Source organism: Telopea speciosissima, chromosome 2 (genome assembly GCF_018873765.1).
Source record: "Telopea speciosissima isolate NSW1024214 ecotype Mountain lineage chromosome 2, Tspe_v1, whole genome shotgun sequence".
Lineage (NCBI taxonomy): Eukaryota > Viridiplantae > Streptophyta > Magnoliopsida > Proteales > Proteaceae > Telopea > Telopea speciosissima.
In genome coordinates this window covers 54668333-54680642 of record NC_057917.1, presented here as the reverse complement: position 1 = coordinate 54680642, position 12310 = coordinate 54668333, and the positions used below count along the sequence as shown (strand labels likewise).

The 12310-nt window shown below is 37.6% G+C and overlaps 1 protein-coding gene across 2 annotated transcripts; it reads right to left on the bottom strand.

Moving 5' to 3' along the window:
- Nucleotides 1–4686: 4686 nt before the first annotated feature.
- On the bottom strand, nt 4687–6831 carry LOC122649917 (universal stress protein PHOS32-like). 2 transcript variants are annotated; one of them, XM_043843177.1, is made up of 4 exons: nt 6620–6831; nt 6386–6495; nt 6083–6204; nt 4687–4804 (listed from the first exon to the last, which is right to left on the bottom strand). In XM_043843177.1, exons 1-4 carry the CDS (start codon nt 6807–6809, stop codon nt 4705–4707), a joined length of 522 nt encoding a protein of 173 aa, XP_043699112.1. In that variant the 5' UTR covers nt 6810–6831; the 3' UTR covers nt 4687–4704. The 2 variants fall into 2 exon arrangements, with proteins under 2 accessions (XP_043699112.1, XP_043699113.1); XM_043843178.1 differs by having other exon boundaries at nt 4687–4798.
- Nucleotides 6832–12310: the final 5479 nt, after the last annotated feature.

Below are 12310 nucleotides of genomic sequence, written 5' to 3'. Positions count from 1 at the left end.
TGTTTCCAATTGGCAAAAAATAAATCAATATCAATTCGGCTTGACTAAAATCGAACCAAACTAACCAATTGACACCTTTGACCCATGGTGAAAATCTCCTCTAACATATTTGATTAGCATGGGAAATATTTAACATTGTTCGCGACTTGAGAGTTATATAACATTGACACAAGAGTCCAATCACAACGACACATCACCAATGAATTCGATGAAATAAAATTTTATCCCATAACTTATTTATTTAACTCTTTTTTTTAGGACTAAGTTTCTCTCCACCCATAGAAGACGGTTCACCCACCATCCTAGGGTTCACAAACCCTCCAAGGGTTTTAATATATTCCAAAATACCCTCTCGATAGCCTTTCCCCCCCTCTCCTGCCTTATGGTGAATCCCATTCACCTTGTGTGGAGGGAAAATCGGTCCTTTTCTTTATATATCATTATTATTATTATTGTTATTATTATTATTATTTTTAACCCTATTTCTTGCCAAATATACCTACCTTAAATCCAATGGAAAAATAATTAGGCTTTTGAACATCCAAGAGTGCACATTAATGATAAGATATGATAGGAATGATGGTAGGTGTGTTTCGACCAAAGAGGTTATAGGTATCTGATTTGGCCACTTTAATTTTATCTAATAGAATCTATTATACAATACCAATATTAAGAACCATGGATATATTATACATTGTGGGATATATGATAGCGTATACAAATTTATTTAAATAAATTAGATTCTCAGATTTAACATATGATCAATCCACACAATTACCTATGTACCAGATGTGATACTTGCTATACAACTCTTTCCCACGACCAAAATGACAATAAAAAAAATAATAGAATTAAATACTAAAGGGAGGAGATCTTTGACCGATTTGCTTTATCAAAAAAAAAAATCTTTGACCGATTTGCCACGTGGGAATGTGTTGGTGCCTTATGATTTTATTTTTGAGGCGGGCGATTATTAATTACATCAATCAGACCTCACTGGTCTGATCAGACGGTCCATCATAGGTCCATCGATCATTGCCTTCGCCCTTCTGCATATATTGTTGGTTTTGGGGTCGTTGTATGGTCCGGTGGATGCTAGTTGCCAAAACAGACTGGCGCTTATATCACTCTTGAACACCATTCTTTAGGAGGAGGACACAAGAAAGGGTCACAGATTCAGGATTTTAGTAATCGGTATCGACATCTCGATCCGGATCAACCCGTGTGGGTTTGGATTGGACAGTTTTATACATGAATTTTAATTTTAAAAAAACTGTTTTATTTACATATTTACTCTTGGTTGGTACCCTTGGATCGCTATCCTATCAGGTAAGAATTAGTATCATTCTACTTTGATAACGATACGAATCAGCCAAATATTGATTCCTCAAATTGATTTTTTTTTTTTTTTTTGATGAGAAGAAACCTTATATTATTTAAAGTGAAATATATACATCACTGGCATTTGGAAGAGTACAACTATTATTGAACCTAGACCTAGCCAAACCCAAAACCGATTTATAGAAGGTTTTGTTACTACACCATTTAAAACTAGCAATAGAAAAGTTTGTAGTTGCCTCAGCTAAACTAAAGTAGTGTTTAAGTAAGTTTCAAGGTAAATACATTTTATCACTTGGATAAAATAAAGAACAAAGATCTTTGTTGTAGCACCACACTTCTTTGAGCGGGATATTATCCTTCACAGCTTGTTTCCACCCCTGCAAGAGTTCGTAAAGTTCTGCCTCCTCATCAGTGGTTGTTATCTACCTGCAGATGTTAAACCATCTTGGCCATCTATCAAAATTGAATAAGCCCAACTGATTGAACTTAGATCAGAGTCATAGATGCCTCTACACAAATTAAACTAGGGAATTGCAAGTCAAAGTTAGAATCTTGGTTCAATTCATGAGATGAGTGTGTGCATGGTGAGGATGCATATATAGTATGAGATGGGGGTTGAATATGTAACTCAACAAACCATCGAAAAACATCTCTGAAAATCAGCATGGGATCAGCCTTGGCCAATCCCTTAACAACTTTGTTTCTTACAGACCAAATGAAGTAGCATGTAATAATAAGGACCGGACAAAAAAAGACAAAGTAAGGATTGTTTATGAAGTCTTTTTGAGCAAAGGATAGAGGCACACAGATGTGCTAATGAAGGGCTGGATAGATGCTCGGTTCTTAATCCGAGAGGGCCAGATGCCCAGATACGTTTAGTGCAATCACATAACAAGAATAGATGTCAAATCGATTCATCACAAAAACCACATAAAACACATGTAGGCTCGACGGACATCCAATAACCAGAATTTTATGAAAATTTAAACTCACATTTTTAATCACTTTCCATTTTTTCAAACTTCCCATGTCTGCCAAATGAGAAGGAACTGCAATTCAGTGACAATGTAATGCAGTTGTTCGTTCCCCACCCCCCACCCCCCCCCCCCCAAGAAAAAAAAAAAGAAGAGAGAAACAAAATAGAATCTTTGAGTCGCTGGGGTAGGGTATGCTAGCACCTTTGTGCTATCTCTCTCCTATTCACATGAAAAGACCTCCTATGGTATCCACAACCCATTGGTGCAAATTGATGCAAATTTCTTCCTAAAAGTTAACTTCTCAAGATCAAGCTTTCAATGGATTATGTCCTAAAAAATTATGGGAGGATTTGCTTCAATTCTGAACTAGTTTGGGTAGAAGGCCTTTTATAAAGTATCGTAGGGCCAATTGGTTCAATGCAATTTCTTTCTTTTTTTTTTACAAAGCTAAAAATGCATCCAACATCCAAGGAGGAACAAAATTAAAGAGATGAATATAATAAGAGGTTGTGCCCCCACGCATCAAACTCCCCTCTTTCCCTCTTATTCAGGATACAAGTAAGCTATCAGCCCATAACTACCCACTCAAGCCCAATATTGCTTCAATCCAAGCCCAACTCATGGAAGATTATTTATGTTGGGCTGTTTTACCCGAATTGCCATTCCCTCTTGAATCTCTTGTTGGGCTTGGGCTTCATGTAAGCAGTCCAACCTGGCCCACGTACATCCCACTCCCATAATATACACTCACTGAGAAATAAAGCCAGGCCCATTACATATTTAGGGAATTTTTTGTTGTCAAATAGTAAGGTTTTGAGAGTACTTCAATCTTCATTCAAACCCACGTTGAGTGTCACTATTAGATTCAAATTTTGCTAGAGTTTATTAAGTATGAGATATATTTTTCTCGAAAAATCGATACAACACGGGACTAAATCCTTATAGCAGTGTACGTGATTGACCGCCAATGACATGAACTCTGTGTTGCATAAGCTCATCATCGTAGAACATAAATTTATCCCACATAAACAATGGTTACTAGGCGTTTGACATGATTGGTTGCGCATGTTCATTTAAGAAAGCATTCTTCCATGAAAATGGTATAGACTTAAAGGAGAGGGTTCTCTGAGCAAGTAGCATAGAGGAGCGCACCAATGGGTTACGGCAAAACGGTATCAACCATAGGAGGGTAGTGAAGTCATCATGTGTGAAGGAGAGAGATAAACACAAGGGTGAATATATTAACCATTTGGAGAGCTTTTTGTTGCCTAGGATGGAAAGAGAAGCCCTTCATCCACTATGACGCAACTTTATGATTGGACTCTTGGGCAGGTGAGTTTCATCATTAACTCTCACCCGCTATTGTAGGAAGTTGGAAACGTCAGTCTCTAGTCCAATCCAAAGGTGAAATAACACAGTTTAAGATGTTCTCTCTTAACCGTGGGAATAGGAAACAGTATCACAAACATCAAGTGATAGAGAAAATAACTCCCATGGCCAGCAAGATCTATTCCTCCAAACCAACCAATCTACCAAATCTTTGCATCCCTTCTCCAATAGATCTTATAATCCTTGTTATAATTCCTTTGCTTCTGCTTCTTGAGCACATCCTGAAAAATCAAAATCCATATATGCCAAGAAAAAATTGATAGTTAAATAAAATAATTGAGGGCCAACCTACCTTCTCGATTGATAACTTTAAATCATTAACCCTTCTAGAAATATTATGTCTAATAATTAAAGGGTTAGGATGATTGTACACATTGATTATAGCAAGTAATATAAGTAATTAACGGTCATCAAGCTATTACAAGCAGTACTACACCTTTGATTGTGAAATATCGATTGCTTGTTGAACCTTGTGAATCGCGTGAAAGTAGGATACTTCAAATTTGGGGGTCAAAGAGTTTCATAAAGCGTTCTTGATAGAAAAAAATGGGAGTGAAAGATCCCACTGAATCAAATTTGGTCCATAAATCTAAGAAATAGTGAGAGTTCCTGATCTCTCTCAATATCTCTCTCAATTCAAAGATCCAAGATTTGAATTGATGTCCTTTTCAACGTTTGCATATCCAAAAGAGAAAAACAAAACTCCAAAAGAAAGGTACGTGGGAGGTGGAAGAAGATACTAATTTCATTTCGCAATCTTTTAAATAGGCAATTATACATAACAGTTCCTTTGAATGTGGAAATGAGTTCCACCACAATAAATAAAACACCTAACCCTAAATTATAGATTGACAAGATCTCACAAGAGAATGGGAAATTATACATAACAGTTCATTTGAAGGTGCAAATGGGTTTTGCTTGTTTGTTTGCTTGTGTGTGTAAGAGAGAGATCTTTTTTTTTTTTTTTGTGTTATTCTTCTTCTTCTTGATGAAGTGATTAGTTTAAACAGTAATGGCGTCTTTTCACAACCATGACAGGGCACTTGGCATGCTGAAGGCAATAGTCCACCACACTTCCAGTTGAGAACAGCCTGCAACCAGACAGTCAATATACAAAATGATCACCAATTATTTAATGCTTCTAAAAGGCACAATTCAAGTTGGAAGTTATAGAGTAATAATTTTACCATGTCATTGGTGTTTCCATATACTTAAGGCGCTCTCACCACCTAAAGTCATAAGGAGTTTTATTAGACTCACCAACATGGTATTCAGGGTTTTATTACACGGTATTGGAATCGATATTAATTGCCGTTGAAACCAATATTCATATGGATTTATCAGATCAAACATTTTTGCCCTTAAAAATACTGATATGGGGTTTTTTTTTTTTTTTTTCTTACTATTTTGCCTTCCCCTATATTGATACCACCGGTACAATATCAATATCAAGTAGGTATTGATATCAACCACGATTAATATTGCTATGGTCCTAATATTTAAAATCATGATAATATCAGAGTCAGGTCTATTTGTTATCATCCTTAAGATGTATATCCATGTATATACCGAAACAATAGGTAAAAAAATGTATTGAGATGTTAGCCGTTATACTTTACCAAAAAAAAAAAAAAAGTTGTTAACCGTTATAGACTTATAACCCCACATCAATTAAGCGGGCATTGGATGTTTGGATGTGCTTTAATATACAATTGAATAATCTCCACCTATACCTTGAAGATATTTTTGGCTGGACCCAAGTCCCTCAAGTGGTATTTCATAACTTTCTTATTTTATATTTTACTCAAAAAAAATAAAAAACTTTTTCACTTTATTTATGTATTAGTGCTAATGACCCTCAATCAATATTGCCTTTACCAACCCAACAAAGAAAGCTATGAAAACAAAAACAATAAAAGTTTGAAGCGTGCCGAGAAATTCTCTTTCGTTTATCTTTTGGGGGAGACTTTTTTGTCCTGTTTTTTCTTTTTTTAAGTTGGAGGTTTTGGCCTACTTTACTAGAGTAAGGCTTAAGACACAAGGTTTTAAAACTTGGAATCAATATCAGAATTGGTCCGAGAGGTTTCTGATCGGATCGGAATCAGCCAGAATCGATTCCGAAATTCAGAATCTAAGCTATTTTATGTGGAAATCGAATCAGTTTAGGAACTAGGAATCGGCCGATTCATGTCTAATTCAAAAGAAAATGGCAAAGATTTGACCGATCGGATTCGATTCCGATTCAAGAAGCAACGATTAGGAACTGTGAAATGGAAATCGGAACCGTCTCTATTTTTGTTTTAAGAAGTGCTGCTCTTGAGTTAAGACTTAAGGGGGAGAGAGCGAGAAAGAGAGAGAGAGAGAGTGTGCTGTACCTTTTGCATCCGCCGTACTGATGGTCGCCGACAGCCAAGAGGTCCACCCCAAGTGTGTTAGCTGCCTTACATATCTGGGCTTTGGCTTCTTCTCCAGCTATGGTCTTCATCTCATACGATATCTGTTAAAACATATATAGCATCTTAATTGTATGTCAAAATTCCTGAGAGAATATGAAGTAATATCCATCCTTTCTGTTTCTTCCAATGAATTAACCAATTTAACATACTCTGATCTTACCCTTTTTTTTCGTTTTTTTTGGGTTTCAGTACTGAATTCAATTCATCAGTAGTTCAACTTACGTTATGTTTCTCACACATATTTCTGACTCGTTCAGCAACACCACGAGCCATCTGAATCTGTTTATTCTCATGATCATCATCACTCAACGATTGGCTTGTGACTAAAGACTCTGCAATTCAAATAACAAAACTGAGATCTGGGTAAAAGAAAAAAGAAAACCTTTCGATCGAAAAACAAATAATTAATAACAAATTAAGGATGTATAACAAGTATTGTAGGAATTGAAGTATTACCTTTTCCTATAATTGTTGCAGTCCAGGGAGCTTTGGGGACTATAAATAAAATAACCAGATGATCAAACACTTCTGAATCAAGCGATGTTGCAGGAATTATGATATAAGTCATAGCCCATTCCAAGGCATAGATGCTCTCTTCATTGTATTCCATGGCAACCATTATCTTCCTTCTTCTCTCACCTTCCATTCTCTCTCTCTCTCTCTCTCTCTCTCCACTTAGCTAAGCCAAAGATATGATAATGTGCCTAGGGGGTTCCTTAATAGTTGCTTGTTTTGAGGGCAACTTGGTCATTTAAGTAGTTATTCAGGGCCCCCCATTTTAGAGATGATAATAATCAAAACTGTGCAGACACGAGACAACAGGAATCTTAGGGTTTGTTTTGTCTTAAAAATTATCTTCTCCAATAATAATACAACTAGTCAATGTATATGAGTACGTGTCCTACATATGAATTATTTTCTTGTTTTATTTCCATAATTTCTCATTTAAAAAGGTAGACAATTATGTTCAATGCTGGGTCCTTCTAATACCTTCAACACAATATAGGTCATCGAAAGGATCTCGAAAGGATTACAATGTTCCATTGATCAAAAGCATGAGAGTAACAATTTAGCATTGCATTTGGTAGAAGTGTGGAGCGTAAAAGCCCCAACCTCTGGCTCTCAATCTTCCCTCCTTTTCCCATAGAATAAGTACCTATCTAAAAAAAATGTGTGATATAATTCATTTTCATGTAATCATTTATTTTTCGAAAAGAAAAAGTAGGCCAAGAATGAACAAAAGTCACAGAACCCAAGAAAATCTATACAAAGAGGTCGATTCATATCTGCTTGAACCAATTCAACCGACCCGATTCCATTTTTTAAAACCCTACTTAGCCCGCTGGTATCTCTTTGGCAAAGGCAATGATACAATCTGCCAAAATCGATTGAGCCAATCAAATTTAGTGGCTATCCAACCAATCGAATCGTGGATCTCGAGTTTTAAATCGTGACAACCAGTAGATGCTTTGGCTATTGAGTCAGATACTAATTTGTTATAAGGAGATTTTTTTATTTTTTTTAACCAAGTTTCCCTTCACCCATGGTGAATTAAGAATCCCCTCACCATGACCATGAATACCATTGGATCGGCATACGAAGGGTAGTTTAGAGCATGCACAATAAGGAGATGAGAGTGATGATGATACATGAGTCCAATCACATAGTCACGAAATTTCCCTTCCTTCTAAAAGGGTGAACATAGTCTCTCTTTTCTTTTTTGTTTTATTCCATCATGGATGAAGATAAACCCACTACGGATGAAATTTCAAAAATACCCTTACCCTCATTTTAATCCTTATTTTATTTCCATTAATGCATCATGGATGAAGGGAAGCTTTCTCTTTTCTTTTTAATATTTTACTGTGAATGATAAGGTGAAATAATTGGGTGGGACATTGGTTTTGATGAGATTTTCAATTTCATTAAGGTTGAATGGTCTTTTCACACATAAAAACATTGATTGTTTTGTGTCTAGACAAAAGAACCACGTGACCGATTCACATTTTTTTCCCCACCATATAATACATTAATACCCAAACCATTAGGCTGTGATAGGTTGAATAGGAAAGAAATGAAAAGAAAAAAAATCACGTTGTTTGATTAGGATAGAAAAGAAAATAAAAAATAAAATAATAATAAGACTTGCTTTAATTGACAAATTCCACAACTACATCCCAAATCCCAATATCCACCATCACCACTTCACCAGCAAAACCCCATTCACAACATCAAACCATGGCCAAACTTAGTTCCAGGAACTTCCACTGCCATCACATCGACCTCCATATCCACCACTGCCACTCCACCACCACTGGAGAAGCCATTGCCAAGGAAGAGGATGAAGCAGTCAACAGAAAAAATAAGCATGTGCGGAAAAAGTTTGGTGGAATATGATCCTAATAGGGGTTCTTTTGTTGAAAAGATGTAAAAAAGTTTATCCAAACACTAAAAATAGGGCTCAATACGAATACAAAGCGTGTCAAAACCGAATATAGAACCGAAGAAAAATTGAATCGTGTCGGTTAAATTTGGTTTCCACATGTTGTAGCTTAAACCGAATCGATTGACACCCTTAGCTAAAGGAACCACACACCTAGATTCTAGGCATGACTCATCAAGTTGTGCCACATGGAAGGATGAAATGGCAATTGCAACAGCTGAATAAATAAGGATGGAAATAGTCTTGATTGGAAAATTCAAATTTCAATCATGTACTCTTCTATGTATGTAAGGGTGTCAAAGTTCAGACTGAACTAGTTAAGCCGATTAAAATCGACCCGTTCAGCCCAGACCAAACTTAGATTTTATGAAACTGATAGAATCAAACTGGACCAACCGATTGCATTGATCGGAAGCGAAAACGGATAGAACCTAATCCCAGACCAGACTGAACCCGATTGTAGCCCGATTACAAACAAATAGATAAAAGACCGAATCAAACCGAAAACTTCCTTAACGGTTTGGTTTCGGGTTTTGGCCCAGTAATCATGGTTTTAGCACACATTATCGGATTGGGTATTGATCACACCTTTAAAGCAGATACTATAGCAGCACTTAGTTTTCCTTAAACAACGAGTTTTTTTTACTCGTTTACCCCTTGTTCATACCGTTTCATCGATAAAGTATCGACCAGGTATCGGTATCAGTAACCTTCAAAACTGTGCAGTATTGACCGTGTCGGGTGATCTGATACCAATATATCAAACCATGCAAGTAATAGATCGAAAATTGATTCAGGTTGACCAAAACGGATCAAACCGATGGATTGACAACCTTACACAATGTCCAAGCATTGTTTTGGTCATTCCAGATTTTTCAATGTTTGGTTCTGCCACTTGGTAAACTTCATTTCTAAGTATCCACCATTATCTTGTTGAGACATCCAAAATAGCTATCTAAGTATGTATCATTTTAAGACCTTCATTTTCCACTCTAAATAAACCTTCTACATCACAACTTCCTGATCTAGTAGTAGGCACAAGCCAAGAGGAAACACTTGAGAACCGTTTCATAAACATTCCAGAATCATGGGCTTTCTTTAATTTTAAAAAAGGCCTAATATATAAATGAACCAGTCTTGTATTTTGGGCTTTTATCAAATAAGTTAAAAACCCAGCCCGGCTTGGCCAAATTATTAAGCATTGCGCTTGACTACTTTATTGGTCTTCTGTGAGGCCTACATTGTAATGGGCTTCCCATGTTATCATAAATTCTACTACTACATGTTTATGGCAAAATCAGATGGGGTTCAATTATGAAAAAGTTTCTAGTCGGTACCCTACTCACATGTCAAGTTCTAGATTTAATGGAGTTAAGTTCACTAAAGAGTGAAGCTTTAAAAATGGAATTTTCTTATTGATACCTAGCGTATCAAATAATTTGTAACATTACTATTATCCTTTTAAGTATGTCATGCAATTTTTTTCGCTAAAGGTAACAGTGTTATGCATCACAATGGCATCTACGTTGATGCTCGCTCTCTCTCTCTCTCTCTCTCCACACAGAGAGTCAGAGCAGGAGAGACAAAATACGCAAAGTCTTAATTTATGGAAATAGTTGATAACAAATGGCAATAGAAAAAAGGGGGCATATGTCTGAATTTAATTATGAATGCCTGGTGCTTGAACTTACCTACTCGTCAATCTTTACTGGTTTGGCACCCACCAAGTCCCTGTGAACTTAGAAAATGTTTCTCCCCTCCCTCTCCCTTCCGTCTCTAATGGCATGTTTCTTACTCCGTCTTTAATGACGTGAAAGGTAGCTCCCTGCTTCTGTGTCTGCTTTCTCCCCTCTCTCTCCCTTCGTGAACCTGTTTGTATCACTGTATCTGGTTTCCATGGCGACTTTTGACGACGAGTTCTGATATGTCAATGGTTAGAGACAGAGGAAGAAGACGAGAGAAGAAGAAGAAGAAGAAGACGGAGAGAGATAGAGAGAAATCAGAATGACAGAGACAAAGAGAGAAGTAGAGTTAATTCTTCATTCCCTTTCACAATCTCCTGCTTTATATTATATAGCCAAATTCTACCAAATTACCCATCTACCCCTAATAGACTAACACAACACAAATTACCCATCTACTCCTAATAGACTAAACCCAACACAATGACCCAACTACCTATGATCGTATCATTGCCCTCCCCTTCAGAACCTTGTCCTCAAGGTTCAAACAATATCACAAACAGGTGATGATCGATGCCAGACGTCGCTTATTTTGTGTGACTATTTATTGCTTAAACCTGTGAAAGCATGCAGCTTTTTTGCAATCCGTTCCCCAACTTCAATGTTGGTATGAACTCGACAACCTCCCAAGAGTGCACCCCATACAGCTCCATCGCTCGTTGCGCATAAAGCAATAGAATGCTGGCGATAGGGTCGAAGCTGCACAAAAATCCATCCTTCTGATGTAGCAAACAGCACGCAATCCAGCCCATATACCAAACCAATTGCAAAGTAAATATCTAGTATCATACTGTCCCATCAACACTCATTGAATTTTGGTAACATGTGTTGAATTGTGAGCTCCATTACTTCAAACCCAATAATCAACTCCCACAGAAGGGGCTGATTGCGGATCAGTACGGCCTTACCCCACCATCCAAGAATATGAGCTAATCGTGAAGTCAAATGCCTGCAACGAGTGGAGTGCAGCATTGTAATGCTCACAATGCTATTCATCTGCCCATCACAAGATACCCCACAGTCATCATTACAAGGATGCTCATCACATTGTACGCCACAATCCTCATTAACATAAGCCAACATTTCTAAGAGAAACTGGAAATGCCAAGGTGAGGGAGCTTCAGCCACGTTCAGACCTGCTTTTAAAGACGGCGTGAATGCATGAGGGATTAAAAAATTGCCAAGGTGCAAGAGCTTCAACCATGGTCGCATTATTGGGTGCAACACCATCATCTTCTATGTGTGCAAACATCTGAAGAGCTTCAACAGGCCTCTCATCATCGACTAAGCCATCACTAATCGAAATCCAAGAGACCACATTCCGGTCGACATTTTCTCAAATACCCGCATCGCAAAACCAGATTCCCCATAAGAGGAGTACATATGGAAGAGAGAGTTTGACCGAGGCCTCTTGGTTTCGGAGAGAACAATGATCTTCGAATTCAGACGGTCAAATGAAATTTCTGGTTGTTGCAATGGGAAACCGTAAAAATGGATAACTGCGGACTTATCGGACAAAAATCAGGTTGTTGCTGGGAGAAGACGATGATAGGTGAAGGCCTTGCTCCAAAATCCGTTCCAACACAAACACGAGCAAGTCTTTGCGATCATCTCTAGCATAGAGCTTGATCATTACATTGTAAGTAATGACATTGGCTTGGACGCAGAACTCAGGCATTCGTTGAATACTTGTTGCCATGGTTGAACTGTGAATACAACTAACAGGGGCATATAATGCATTCAAGAAATGAGAATAAAGAGAAATTGGAATCCATGGCGTCCATACAGTCCGGACCTTGCCGTCCAACAATGAGATGCCTACACTAGATGCGTGCAGAGATGGTGGTGGCTCCGTGGCGGTCGAAAGATCCATCCCGCTATCCCTATCCATGTCGTAACGACGAACGCATCCGCCTGCGCATCAAAGACAGCGTTGCCAAACACAATCAGAGGTTGCACAGT